This window comes from Oryctolagus cuniculus, chromosome 4 (genome assembly GCF_051225735.1).
Source record: "Oryctolagus cuniculus isolate XC-2025 breed Fujian yellow rabbit chromosome 4, ASM5122573v1, whole genome shotgun sequence".
Taxonomy (NCBI): Eukaryota; Metazoa; Chordata; class Mammalia; order Lagomorpha; family Leporidae; genus Oryctolagus; species Oryctolagus cuniculus.
The window spans coordinates 77631116-77644878 of NC_142870.1; the positions used below are offsets into that span (position 1 = coordinate 77631116).

At 37.8% G+C, this 13763-nt stretch overlaps 1 protein-coding gene across 14 annotated transcripts in view; it reads left to right on the forward strand.

The window, feature by feature from the left end:
* STXBP5L (syntaxin binding protein 5L) overlaps positions 1-5849 on the forward strand; it is a 425888-nt gene extending 420039 nt beyond the window's left edge. For all 14 annotated transcript variants that reach the window (XM_089331765.1, XM_051859274.3, XM_051859272.3 and 11 more), the window contains one exon: positions 350-5849. In XM_089331765.1, the coding sequence (XP_089187891.1) occupies positions 350-391 (42 nt within the window). In that variant the 3' untranslated portion in view covers positions 392-5849. The remainder of the gene's footprint in view (positions 1-349) is intronic.
* Positions 5850-13763: the final 7914 nt, after the last annotated feature.

Below are 13763 nucleotides of genomic sequence, written 5' to 3' on the forward strand. Positions count from 1 at the left end.
TAAAAATTGTCCATTGGTTCTGATACATAGATCTGTATTGTACACTAGTTGCTAGAAAGTTGTGTGGAGGGATGATGTGAGCAGGAAGGCAGGAAGGACAGCAGAGGCTGGGAACCACCTGCTCCATTTTGTCTCATCATTAAAAATAATTTCCTGTCAGCTGAGTCTTTAGAGTTTGATTGGTTTGTTTTTAAATCATTCTTATATGTACTTTATACTATAAAAGAAGTCATAGTTTCATTGTAAGTTTTGAGATTTAATTATATATGCATGATTATCTAGGCTTGATTTGAATAGGGCTTTTAAAGGATTTTTTTTAGCATCTAATGCTGGGTTTTTTTCTTTGCAGTTAATGCTGAAATACAAAGATAAGAAATGGTATCAATTCTAACTGCTAAAGAAGCTGTGACTGCTTTGAGAAACCATTATTCAGGGAAACCAAATTTATTCCCAGCATCACTATTCAACTGCTAGAAGCCAGTTTCTTCTACAAAATGTTCCATTGCCATTCATCTGAAGTTATCACAAAGGCGACTTATCAGAGACGATGTACAACCCAAAGGCTGGAACCCTGGTAAAATCCCAAGATAGATGGAATTTGCCTTTTCCCATGTGAAATGGAGCCATCATATTGGCATGTCATTGGCTAAGGATTTACACTTAGAAACTATGGGGAGTCCTATTGATTTGGAAATTCCTGTACAAACAAAAGCATTAATGCACTTAATGAAAAAAAAATCTTTGCATGATAAATTAACATCTTTAAAGGAAAAGAAAAATAAGCATGTTGTGACAGAAGAAAAAAAGATTTATGGTAAACTATTTTTGTAAATTGGGCCACATCCAACAATTTTAAAAAAATCTACATTAGAAGATGTCAATCAGTACATTTCAAGAATATTTGCCATACCCAACTCCAAGGAAAGCAAAACAAAACAAAACCCCAGAGTTTGCTTCTCATCTGTAATTTCCATTGAGTCTTTATGGCAAGAGTATAATTAATATTCTCTCTCCATAGTATTGTACATCTTTCACAGTTCTCGGTCATAACCAAGCATTGCCAACAGAGTAAATGATCCCAACAAAGTTATTTCCAGTCCTATCACCTTCAGAGCAGATTGCTGTTTTTAGCACAAACTGTATAGGGTTGGGTCACTTCAAAGCATTTTTCCATCCTGACTTGTATTCCATGCAGGGAAGCTGACAATAGGTTTGGGGAAACTAGACTATAGAAACCATGCAGTTAGCTTTGAGGACTGAATTCATAAAAAGTGAAATTTCACACATCCCAACTTTCAGTTTCTAAAGTGATATATTTTAAAGCTCCATTTGTATCTTCATCTGCCAGTTACACAGTATATTACTGCTTAAACCGGGTGGGTCTGCAATCCACAGGTGCTCTTGCAGCCTGACATTCACAGACCAAAATGGTCATTATCTTGAGTGTGATGCAGTGAAACCTCAGCTAGTGTTCTGGGCAATGAAATTCTGATTTATTAAATTTCTGATTAAAAAGGGCTTTCATTAGGAAACACTTTTTTGTTCAATACTATTATTGGAAATCTTTATAAAATATACTGGTGTTTTTGCCGTCTTGGCCTCAGTCATCATTATAGATGACAGAAATACATAGTTTAGTGATATAAAATCAATACTTTTGACACTAATTTGGTCAACTAATATAAGTTAAAGGATTGTGTTAATAGATGTCAAACATTTATTCCACATTTAAAACTCTAAAAAGTGGAATAAAGAATATCCTTAACATGCTAAGAGGTGTCTATCATAGCTCCACAGAAAGGTACTAGAGGCAAAGTGAAACAAGGACTCCTACTCTCATTATCTAACATGATTCTGGAAAGTTGGAGTCATAGGAATGTATGTAAGCATTTTCCTGGACCCATCCTGTAATAAGTTGTTTCTCCAAAAATAATCTTTTTTAAAATTATGGATTTGGACTTTTTCTTCCTGACTGATCAGATCTTACTAGGTTTATATTTGTGTAAATTCTTAAGAGTTCACTGTGTTTCTGGAGTCCAGGTTACTTTAATAACCAAAAACAGTATTTCTGTTTGTTTTTTAAATTTCTTGTTTGAGATAACACTTCCCTTGCAATGTTCTCAGGAATTTTGAGAAGAGCAAAGATGATTGACAGAAAATGTACACTAGAATAGTATTTTTCAGAGTCCTTGAATTTTCCTGATTTCTTAAAAAGGCCTCTTTATGAATCTCCCAGAGTCCTGTAAACAGCCTGAGGGTAACATAATCTGACTTGGAAATGTAGATATAACACATAAAACTGTATAGTGAAAATAGTAAAGAAGCTGGAGGACAGGATCTGGAAAACACTGACAATTAAATTTGCAATGTACTATTGTACCATCAGTTTCAATGACCCAGTTTTCTGATTTTTTTGAACAAATACTTTATCATTTCTGCATTTTAAACCTGAAAGAGTGAAATACAAGTTTTTTCTAGGAATAATTAAATTCACTCCAAGTAGTATTAAACTTAATGAATCTCTGAAACTCATGATACTATTTGATTTAACTTGTTCTACAGAAAGGTTTCTCAACAATGTCACATTAGCATAAAAGTCTTTATGGTGGAGCACTGTCCTATGTACCATAGGATGTTAGTGACATCCCTGGCCTTTGTCTACTAGATGCCAGTAGGAACCCCCTAACAGTAACAATCAAAAATGTCTCTAACCATTGCCAAAATTACTTCTAATTGAGAGCCACTACTGTATATCATTTAAAGACAGAGATTAGTGTGACTATGTAACATATATCTTGTTATAAAACTGCATAATTGTATAGTGTCTTACCAAGATAAGTTACTATACCCAAAATTATATCTGTGGTTCATATGCAATAAAATGCAGTTTTTAGGGAAAGCCTGTATAAATCAGTGAACAATTATGGAATATTTTAATGCACGCAGAAAATATCAAAAGGACATTATAGCATTATAGTGCATAAAACTCCAGATTCAAAATGACTAGATCAAAAGTTTATAATTGACACATCATTTGGAAGTAAACAGGTGCTTATGAAGTGCTTGAAAAGAATAAAATTATTTTAAGTAGTTTAAATTATTTCAAAATTGTTTTTTATAAGCTCTTAATGTAAGGGTAAGTTCATCCCACAAACTCCTGATTAGTAGAATCCAAATTAATGAGGTTTTACTGTATCAAAATTTTTATAATTCAAAGAGATAGCAATAACAAGAATCTGATGTGGATGTGATTTTCCTCTTCTGACATTTCTGTTCTGTTGCACTGACCTTGGCGGGCATATAGGCACACACACAGGCACACAACCACCACCACCACCATCTTATCATCATCATCACCTTAGAAATGAATATAGTTGATCCATGTGATCTTTTACATCTACTCATCTTTACTATCTTTCCTCCACCTTGGAATGTAAGAAATATATTCCCTAGTAACTTGGACAGTGACAAAAGAGATGACTGGGAGCGTCTATTACCATTAAAATCACGTTACATTCTCTAAGGTGGCAGCAGAAGCTAAGTCAGACTTCAGTCTCAACAAGCAAACATTATCTCCCTAAAACTCCCTCAAGAGATAAGTCCTTTTTAATGTTCAAAAGAAATAGGCATTTCTTTCTTTTCATCAATGAGAAATAGAAGTATTTGTTTCCCTGGTTCTAGTAATAACTAGAGCAATAATCCTTACTAACCTCGGGGTTTTGAAGGAGGCATGAATGGGTTACATTTATTTTAATCCCCTACAAAGGAGTACTATTGGCTTTGCTTTCTATACCTTGCCAAGCCCCACACTTAGTGCCCCAGTCACCATCAGGGTCGTTGTCTTAACTTTGGAATGACAGTGACAGACCTGCATTAGGCATTTTCCAATACTTCAGTCATAAAGAAAAATTTATTCAAGCCTTTGGGAAGTGATTCTCAAGTTAATAAATTAAAATCCATGTCTATATTCCTCCAAGTTTTTAAAAGAAACTAAAGAAAAAGAATTAGTGTCGGAATCCCTTTTTATGTAACCCTTGTAACCAGTATTAAAGGTACTATTTGTCTGTTATCTACATTACAGGATCACCAAGGCTATGAGAGAATAAGGAATAAGATCTGGCCTAAGATTAGTTGAAGATGAAGACAGGTTATTTGAAAAACTTTAATCTAGAAAAGTAAATAAGAAATCCTCTCTTTTGCTTAGGTTCATTGGAACAACCCTGGAAGGTATCTGTGATTTCAGCCAGCCCTATGGGAAAAAAAGCATGTTAAACTACCATATTGGTTTAGAGAAGGCAACGCTTGTAGGAGTCAGGACATTAATTTCAGGTCTTGCTCTTTGCATAAGAGAATGTGGTAGCCTTCACAGCTTCTTTTTCTCTGCCTTCTGTTGCCCAGTTCTATTTTTGACTGGGTTTTATTTCACATGCACACAGCCCTAAGGGCCAGAAACACTTGTCATGTACTTGACACATTATCTCTAATATGCACCACTCAAAGAAGCATAGTTGTCAGCATAACAAATTTAGTGTTAGCAGATAACATCCCTGAGTGGAAGAAATGCAAAATAGGTTAAGATCAGACTTGGGGAAGGAGGAAGAAGAACCAATTTGGTGCAAGGAAATTGGGATGAGGAGGGACATGGGAGCGAGCAAAGTGGAAGAGGCTTTGATGAGGATTCAGAAGCATGGGTAGATGCCTTTCGATATATGATTCTCAATCTTGTCTATACATAAGAATCACCTGAGGAAATTTCAAAATTCCCAATTATAACAAAATTCCTCCCAGTGATGAACCAGATGTAAGTACTTTCGAAAGTCCCAAAGGTGGCCCTGATGTCCAGCCAAAGTTGACAACTGCTTTATGGCCAACTAAGGACAGTATGTTTGTCCACCTTGGCTGGTGTCTCAGCCGGCTTCTGAGTAGTCCAGGGAGGCAAGGGGTAAGAGATACAGTGGTGACTGGGTTCGTATTTATTTTGTGTCTTTCACAGAACAAAATATTTCTGCCCAGGCAGGGCCTAATTAACACTTAACACTTTGTGATATTTTCCTGTGTGACTTTCCCATTAATTATTCTAATTCAGACTTCTAGGTTTTTGATTGTCTTACACATCTGATGCACTGGATCATAGTAAATGCAACAGCATAATAAAGCTAACTAGAAAACTAATTGTCAATATTTGGACAGTGGGAATTCTCAAAACAGTCATTTACTATATCGGGTACAAATTTCTTATGGAAGGCACATGGATACCAGGTGTTCTGCTACAGGTATATTTTATTTGACTTGATATTAGCAAAGAGGGAGAACAACTCTTCTTTTTTTATATGATATTATCTTAAAAGTTCCCAGGGCCATTGGATTTACTTTCTTATTTGTTGCACATGTTTAAAGGGGAAGGAATGCCTATAACTTACTATGTCACCCCCAATGCCTTGAAAGAGTCTTTTATTCCTTCTAAGAGGGAGAGCCCAGCCTATCAAAGGCAGTGTTACCAATGAGAAGACTCCAGTTATCCCCTCTCATACTGCTTCCCTTCTGGTATTGGCCCACTCTTTTCAACTTCAAAGCCAGAAAATAAAGTAGGAGGTGGTTTTGGAAATTGTACACAGAATCAAAATATCTAATAACCTATAATTTTTAGTACTTAATTATGTGATGTTTTATTCTAGGAAATAAGAAACAGATAACATCATTGATGTATCTTTCTTTCATCTTCAGAATTTTTGCATCTTTTCAGAAAATGACAAATTACTATTTTTCTGTTGCACTCAGCAATTGTGACTATACTTAACAAAGTTCTTGTAGTATGTAGAGATACCAATAAAATTGTATATGTTTGTAAATAGATGCTCTCTTATGTCATAATATCATGCTCTGATAGTAATTTTTTCCAACATTAAATATGGACAGAAGTGAGACTTTCTCTCATAGTTCACTCTGAACTATAATTTTGCTTAGTATTGTTTTTAAAAAAAAGCAGGGAAGGGGTGGGAGAACATTCATTGTACAGCATATTTACTTAAAATTAAGAGAAAGGAATAACTAGACGCAAATTCCTAAAATGCAGGTTTTACTAAAGTTTATTAGTCCAAAGGGTGATAGTAGCCATTCATATTTCCAGCAGTTAGGTAGATATGGAACTTTTTACTGGAAGGCTAATTTTTGTTAATGTGAAGGGAAAAGAGAAAGACAGAGCTTCTATCTACTAATGCACTCCCTAAATGCCCACAATGGCTAGGGCCCAGAACTCAGGTCTCCCGTGTGGGGGGCAGGAACACTATTACTTCAGCCATCACCTCTGCTTCCTGGGTCTGCCTGGACTTGGGAGCCAGGGCCAGGTAAACAAACCCAGTTCTCTGATGGGGGCCACAGGCGTCTTAGCCACTAGGCTAAACACCCACCCCTATTGGAAGGCTTTAAAGACAACTTTTGAGGATGAATTATACCCTTGGTGAAGTACAGTAAAAATAAATTTGGTAGCAGTTCAGCATAACAAACTAAGGTAGAATAAGATGAGCCTACACACTCAACACAGAAACCTTGTTTCCTCACTAAAATCTTTTCTGTTCACGCTTTAACCATCAGCCAAGCAAAACGATTGTTATTATGGCTTCAGCCTACCACCTAGCGGTCATAGGGAGCATTCGTTACCCCAGGGCCTACAGTGTGTGCTTCTAAGCTCCTCTAGGTTGCCTCAGCATAGCTAAATGCTCTTCAGAGACCTTAACTCACTTCCATTATACTTTCAAATCTCGATTTCTCAGAACATTTGTCCTAGTTTTTGTTTCATATAAAAATTGAAAAAAATTCCACTAACCAACCCTACGCTAAAATAATGGTTTTCGGTTTAAAGTTCAAATGTAAAGACAGATCCCATAAGATGCCAGTCTTCTTTTTAGAATTGTCTCAAAAGGATCCATTTAACCTCCTCATCTTTTAGTACTCAGGCTTCCCACACACCTGCGTTCAACATTTAAAGTACTGACTTGACCTCCTCACTGTCTTCCGCCTTCTGTCCTCCCCTCATTCCCTTCCACTCAGTCCAAAAGTCAACCAGGCAGCCCCACAGCACCACTCTTTGTGTTAGGTGGACAGCCCAGAGGAGGCTGCAGTTGGAAGTGGCAGGATCGGCCTTTCAGTGGTCAGTAATGGGGGGCTGTGAGTCAGTGCTGGACAAGGACAGCAAGCAGACCAGTGGGATCAGGAGCAAATCTGTGGATGTGGGAGTCAGATTTCCCAGTGCAGAATGGAGAAGGCAGTTCTGGTTGTGCTGTTGCACAGCAGGGTGACTAAGGCTAAAGGAGGATGTTCAGTGTTCTCACCACAAAACAGAGAGAAATGTTTGCAGTGATATATATGCTGATTACCCTGATTTGATCACTCTACAATGTATTCATGTATCAAAAAATTCCATGGTACCCCATAAGAACTTACAATTATTGACAATTAAAAATAAAACATTATTAAAAAGGAAAGGTTAAAATAAACCCTGAAGTGTTAGATTAGAATTAGAACTATCAATGTGTGCTGTACACACACACCCACTCACACACATTCACCAGAGTACTTCAAAAAGTTCATGGAATGGAATTTTTATTGTGGTACCAAAATCTTTGAAATTCATGCACACACACAGGCAACGTGCACACACACACACAAGTTTCAAAAAGTTCATGGGAATACGTGTTATGAAAAAACTGAGGCAGGCTTTTGGTTTTGCTGTTAGGAGGCACCTGCTCCATATCAGAATACCTGGGCTCAAGTCCTGGCTGCAACTCCCAATTGTAGCTCCTTGCTGAGTCACACCCTAGATGGCAGCAAGTCATGGCTCAAGTATTTGTGTCTCTGTCACCTACATGGGTGACTTGGATTCGTTCCCAGTTTCTGGCTTCAGCTCCAGCCCAGCCCTGGTAACTGGGGATATTTGGGGACTGAATCAGTGGATGGGAGGTTTCTCTGTGCTCTCTCTGCCTCTCAATGTTTATGGGAAAATGGAATTAACAGATAATTTTTAAAAACATGTATCATGATCATGCATGAATTTCAAAAATTCTTGCACCAAAATATACTTATCCTAACTCCCACCTTCCATGAACTTTTCGAGGATTCACACACACACACACACACACACATACACACACACGGAGCAGGGGCTGTCTCAAAAAGTTCGTGGAAAATACATCAATTTTACTTCCTATGAACTTTTTGAAGTATCCTCGTGTGTGTGTCTATGTTTATAGAACAGAGTGGACCAGGAGCAACCCTCCAGGAGCAATTGGCACAGCTAGTGCTTGGATTCTGATTTCTAAATACTGTTTTCTGCTGAAAGGAACTACAGCTCCTGGAAGAAATAGCTGATTTCAACACTGAATATATTTTTGTCCCAGAGAAAATATTCAAGCAATGACTCCGATTTGTCAAAAGACACAGAAGGGCCTGCACAGACTAAATCAGGTATAATTTCCACATCAAAAATAATGACAGTAATGGAATAAAATAGGTACCACCAAGTCCACACTGATACAAGGAAAAAAGAAAGCTCTTCCCTACAGAGCACCAAATAACAAATGCTGATGAAATTTTTCAGTTACCATTTGGCAACCATTACAGTAATAATCTGAGCAATAAATACCAATGGATCCTAAAACTAGTAGGGTAAAGTGCGATGGAAAAATGGCATTTACATAATCTCGAAGTATTCTCACTAAATACAGTTGTCAATCATAAACAAATGTCATATATATGTCATGTAGAGAAACTCAGACACCATCTTATTTCAGTGATCAAAGTTACCACCTCCAGAAATGGCACAAACCCACATCAGGAGCACCACCACTGCAACAGGCACCATCGGGGTCGAATCATGAGGAAATCATGGATGAGATGAAATTGAGGGACATCTGACAAAATGGCTGCCTTCTGTTCAAAATGTTCAGTGTCATGAAAGCTAAGGGAAAAATGGATGCTCCATTTTTAGGGAAGACTAGAGGCACAGCCACAGTGTGATCTTGGATTGGACACTTTTGCAATAGTTGGAGCAAGGAACAAAACATGACTAATTTTCCATTTGACTGGGATTCTTTGTTCCAATTTTTAACTTTTACTTAGGTTTGAAGTCATTTCAAAAATCAAATAATTTTCTCAATTTTGGTGAATTAGTTGCACTTCAATGTCGTTGTTTTCTATCTTTGACAATCATTAAACATTTTCTTTTAAAGTTGTGTTTTAATTACACAAATAATACATGAATAATGTGTTTGTAATAGCCATATAATAAACTTGGACAAGATAAAGTGAATGTTTTCCTTGGTCAACTCCTACCCTTATCTAAATTAACTGATTATTACTTAATGCGTTTCCATTTCTCTATGTTGAAACTTGCTCATTCATGTACCTACTGTCTTAGATATCTATCAGTGTCAGTACTTGTAATTCATTCTTTTCAACACACTTGAATTACCCCAAGGTGCCAATAAAAAGTAATTTGTTACCATTCCTCTACAAAAGCATGTAGCTATTTTCCAATTTCTTCATATTGTAGAGGACTGCATAGGCATTTTACATATGCACAAATTCATCTCTAGGGCACTGTTAAGTGGGATTGCTGAGTCAAAGGGCATGCTCATTTAAGCCTTTTAAATAGATATTACCAGTTGAACTATTCTTCACCAGTATGTAAGGATTACTATTTCCTTACCTATGCTTATCCTCAAATATTAATATTTTGTCTACCATAATTTTTCTACCATATGAAAAGTGAAAATGACATCTTATTTAGTTGGAATTTTTCTAATAGTGAAATTAAACACTTTTACTTTTTATCAGACACTATTTCTTCCTTTGTGACTTGTCTGCTCATATTTCTTGACCATTTTTTTCTGAATCATCACGTTGCCACCAAACTACAGAAGCAGGCTGGGCCCTGAAATCCAAGATTTGGTTTCAGATGTTGCAACGATGACACCATACACACCATAAGAGGACCTGAGCAGGTTTATTACTCACACAAGCCTTTTTGCAGAGAGCAGGGCAGCTTGAGAGAACAAGGAAGAGACTGACTTGGGGGTTTTATTGTGACTAGGGGAGTGTACCAGGGTTTGCAGGAAGAGGCTTGTGTAGTTTGAATCTCCTGCTGGCACCAAAAAAGGGACAATCCTGGGTTTCTTCTCAGCTTACCCTGGTGTGGGCGTAATAGGAATTGCAAGTGTGAGACTGAACACTTCTCTGCTATCAGAAGATGGAGTAAACTCTTTACCAACATAATGTATTATCATAACTCTAGGAATTAATGTCACTTATTTTCCATAACTAATTTTTCCTTGCTTTTGAGTCTTCACAGTTGTGCACATCTCCCTCTTCCTCCTGGCAAGACTCCTGGCTTCTGGGTGTAAAGGAATAGCAGACCTCATGGCCAGGACAGAGTGCTGCTCTTCATCTTCCTGGTGGGTCCCCCAGGGCTCTGTTCTGCCCATGAGCCCCTCTTGCTGACAAAGACTGAAGGTACAGTGGTGAGTCTGTGGTCAGCTTTCTTGTTTGCAGCATGGCCCCATGCCCTTGCTTGCTTAATTAGGTCTTGCCATACCATGGGTCCCTTCTGAATTTTCTATCATGCCTGGGCCCCTCAGACTGTTGAGTGTCTTTGATGATTCAACTTTATTAATAATTTTATTTTCTCAGCCGGCGCCGCGACTCACTAGGCTAATCCTCCGCCTAGCGGCGCCGGCACACCGGGTTCTAGTCCCAGTCGGGGCGCCGGATTCTGTCCCGGTTGCCCCTCTTCCAGGCCAGCCCTCTGCTGTGACCAGGGAGTGCAGTGGAGGATGGCTCAGGTGCTTGGGCCCTGCACCCCATGGGAGACCAGGAAAAGCACCTGGCTCCTGGCTCCTGCCATCGGATCAGCGCGGTGCGCCAGCCGCAGCGCGCCGGCCGCGGCGGCCATTGGAGGGTGAACCAACGGCAAAGGAAGACCTTTCTCTCTTTCTCTCTCTCTCACTGTCCACTCTGCCTGTAAAAAATAATAATAATAATAATTTTATTTTCTCATACTAAGGATTTTTCTTTTTACTGTGGGCAAATTTATGTTTTATGATTTTTAAACTTTGCTGTAAAGATCACTTTTAACTTCTGTAGTCATAAGCAAAGCTATAATCCATGTGGAGATGTTTGTCAGTGTTTGAGATGGGGCTCTAATGTGATATCTTTTTAAATTTTTTAATTTATATTTTATTTTTTTTTAATTTAGTAAATATAAATTTCCAAAGTACAGTTTATGGATTACAATGGCTCCCCACCCCTATAATTTCCCTCCCACTCGCACCCCTCCCATCTCCCTCTCCCTCTCCCATTCCATTCACATCAAGATTCATTTTCAATTATCTTTATATACAGAGGATTGATTTAGTATATATTAAGTAAAGATTTCATCAGTTTGCACGCGTGCGTGCGTGCACACACACACAAACAGTATCACGGTTAACTCTCATAATACAACTAATTGAGGACAGAGACCTACATGGAGAGTTAGTGCACAGTGACTCCTGTTTTTAATTTAACAATTAACACTCTTATGTATGATGTCAGTGACCACTTAAGGCTTTTGACATGAGCTGACTAGGCTATGGATGCCTTTTGAGTCCACAAACTGTCAGTATTTAGACAAGGCCATTAGCGAAGTGGAAATTCTTTCCTCCCTTTAGAGGAAAGTATATCCTTCTTTGATGGCCATTTCTTTCCATTGGGATCTCACTCATAAAGATTCTTCATATAGAACATTTTTTGCCACAGTGTCTTGTCTTTCTATGCTTGAAGAATTCAACAAATAGTTTTAAGAGAAAAAAAAAGAAAAAAAAAACTTCCTCAAAAGAGAGACAAGGGCCGCTCAAGTCATCCTTTCTCAAAGTGTCAATTTCACTTCTATAGATTTCCTTTAGGTGCTCTATCCATTCTCACAGATCAGGGAGAAAATACAGTATTTGTCCTTTTTGGATTGGCTTATTTCACTAAGTATGATATTTTCAAAATTCATCCATTTTGTAGCAAATGACCGTATTTCATTTTATCTTTTACTGCTGTGAATTATTCCATAGTGTACATATCCCATAATTTATCCAGTCTTCAATATACAGGCATTTAGATTGGTTCCATGTCTTAGCTATTGTGAATTGAGCTGCAATAAACATGAGAGTGCAGATAATTCTTCTATTTACTGATTTCATTTCCCTTGGGTAAATTCCCAGGACTGAGATGGCTAGGTCATATGGTAGGTCTATATTCAGATTTCTGAGGTATCTCCATACTGTCCTCCACAGTGACATTAACCAGTCTACAACCCCAACAACAGTGGACTAGGGTACCTTTTTCCCCACATCCTCACCAGAATTTGGTTTTTGTTGATTTCTGTATGAAAGCCATTCTAACGGGTGAGGTGAAACCTCATAGTGCTTAAAGATTTACATTTCCCTGATAGCTAGTGATCCTGCACATTTTTTCATGTGTGTGTTGGCAATTTGGATTTTCTCTTTTCAGAAATGTCTGTTTAAGTCCTTTGCCCATCTGTTAACGGAGTTATTTGGTTTTTTGTTGTGGAGTTTCTTGCTTTCTTTTTATATTCTGGTTATTAATCTTTCATCAGTTGTATTGTTTACAAATAATTTCTCCCATTGTGTTGGTTGCCACTTCACTTTCCTGAGTGTTTCTTTTGCAATGCAGAAACTTCTCAATTCGATGTAATCCCATTTAATTTTGGCTTTGACTGCCTGTACCTCTGGGGTCTTTTCTAAGAACTCTTTGCCTATGCCAATGTCTTGCAAGGTTTCCCCAGTGTTCTCTAATAATTTGATGGTGTCATGTTTTGAGATCTTTAATCCATATTGAGTGGATTTTTGTGTAAGGTTAAGGTGGGACTCTTGCTTCATACTTCTGCATGTGGAAATCCAGTTTTCCTAGCACCATTTGTTGAATGCCTGTCCTTGCTCCAGAAATTGGTTTTAGCTCCTTGGTCAAATATAAGTTGGTTGTAGATGCTTGGACGGATTTCTGTTGATTCTATTCTATTTCATTAGTCTATCCATCTGTTTTTGTACCAGTATCTAGCTGTTTTGATTACAATTGCCATGTAGTATGTCTTAAAATCTGGTATTGTGATGCCCCCAGCTTTTTGTTGTATAAGATTGCTTTAGCTATCCGAGGTCTCCTGTGTTTCCATATGGCCTTCAGCATCAATTGCTATAAACTTTCCTCTTAACACTACTTTTACTGTATCGCATAGGTTTTGATATGTTGTATTGTCATCTTTATTTATTCCAGAAATTTTTTGGTTTCTCTTATGATTTCTTCTATCACCCACTGTTCATTCAGGAGCATGTTGTTCAGTCTCCATGTATTTGCATATGTTCTAGGGATTCTTGAGTTGTTGATTTCCAGCTTCATTCCATTGTGGTTCAAGAAGATGCATGGTATGATTTCAATTTTTTTTTTTTTTGAGACTTGCTTTATGGCCTAGCATGTGGTCAGTCCTAGAGAAAGTTCCATGCATTGCTGAGAAGAATGTGTATTCTGCAAGTATAGGATGAAAAGTTCTATAGATATCTGTGAGGTCCATTTGGTTTATAGTGTTAACTCTGCTGTTTCCTTGCTGATTTTTTGTCTGGTTGATCTGTCCATTGCGGGGTATTGAAGTCCCCCATTACTAATGTATTGGAGTCTAAGTCTCCATTTAGATCCCTTAACATTTCTTTCAAATAGCCAGGTACCCTGTA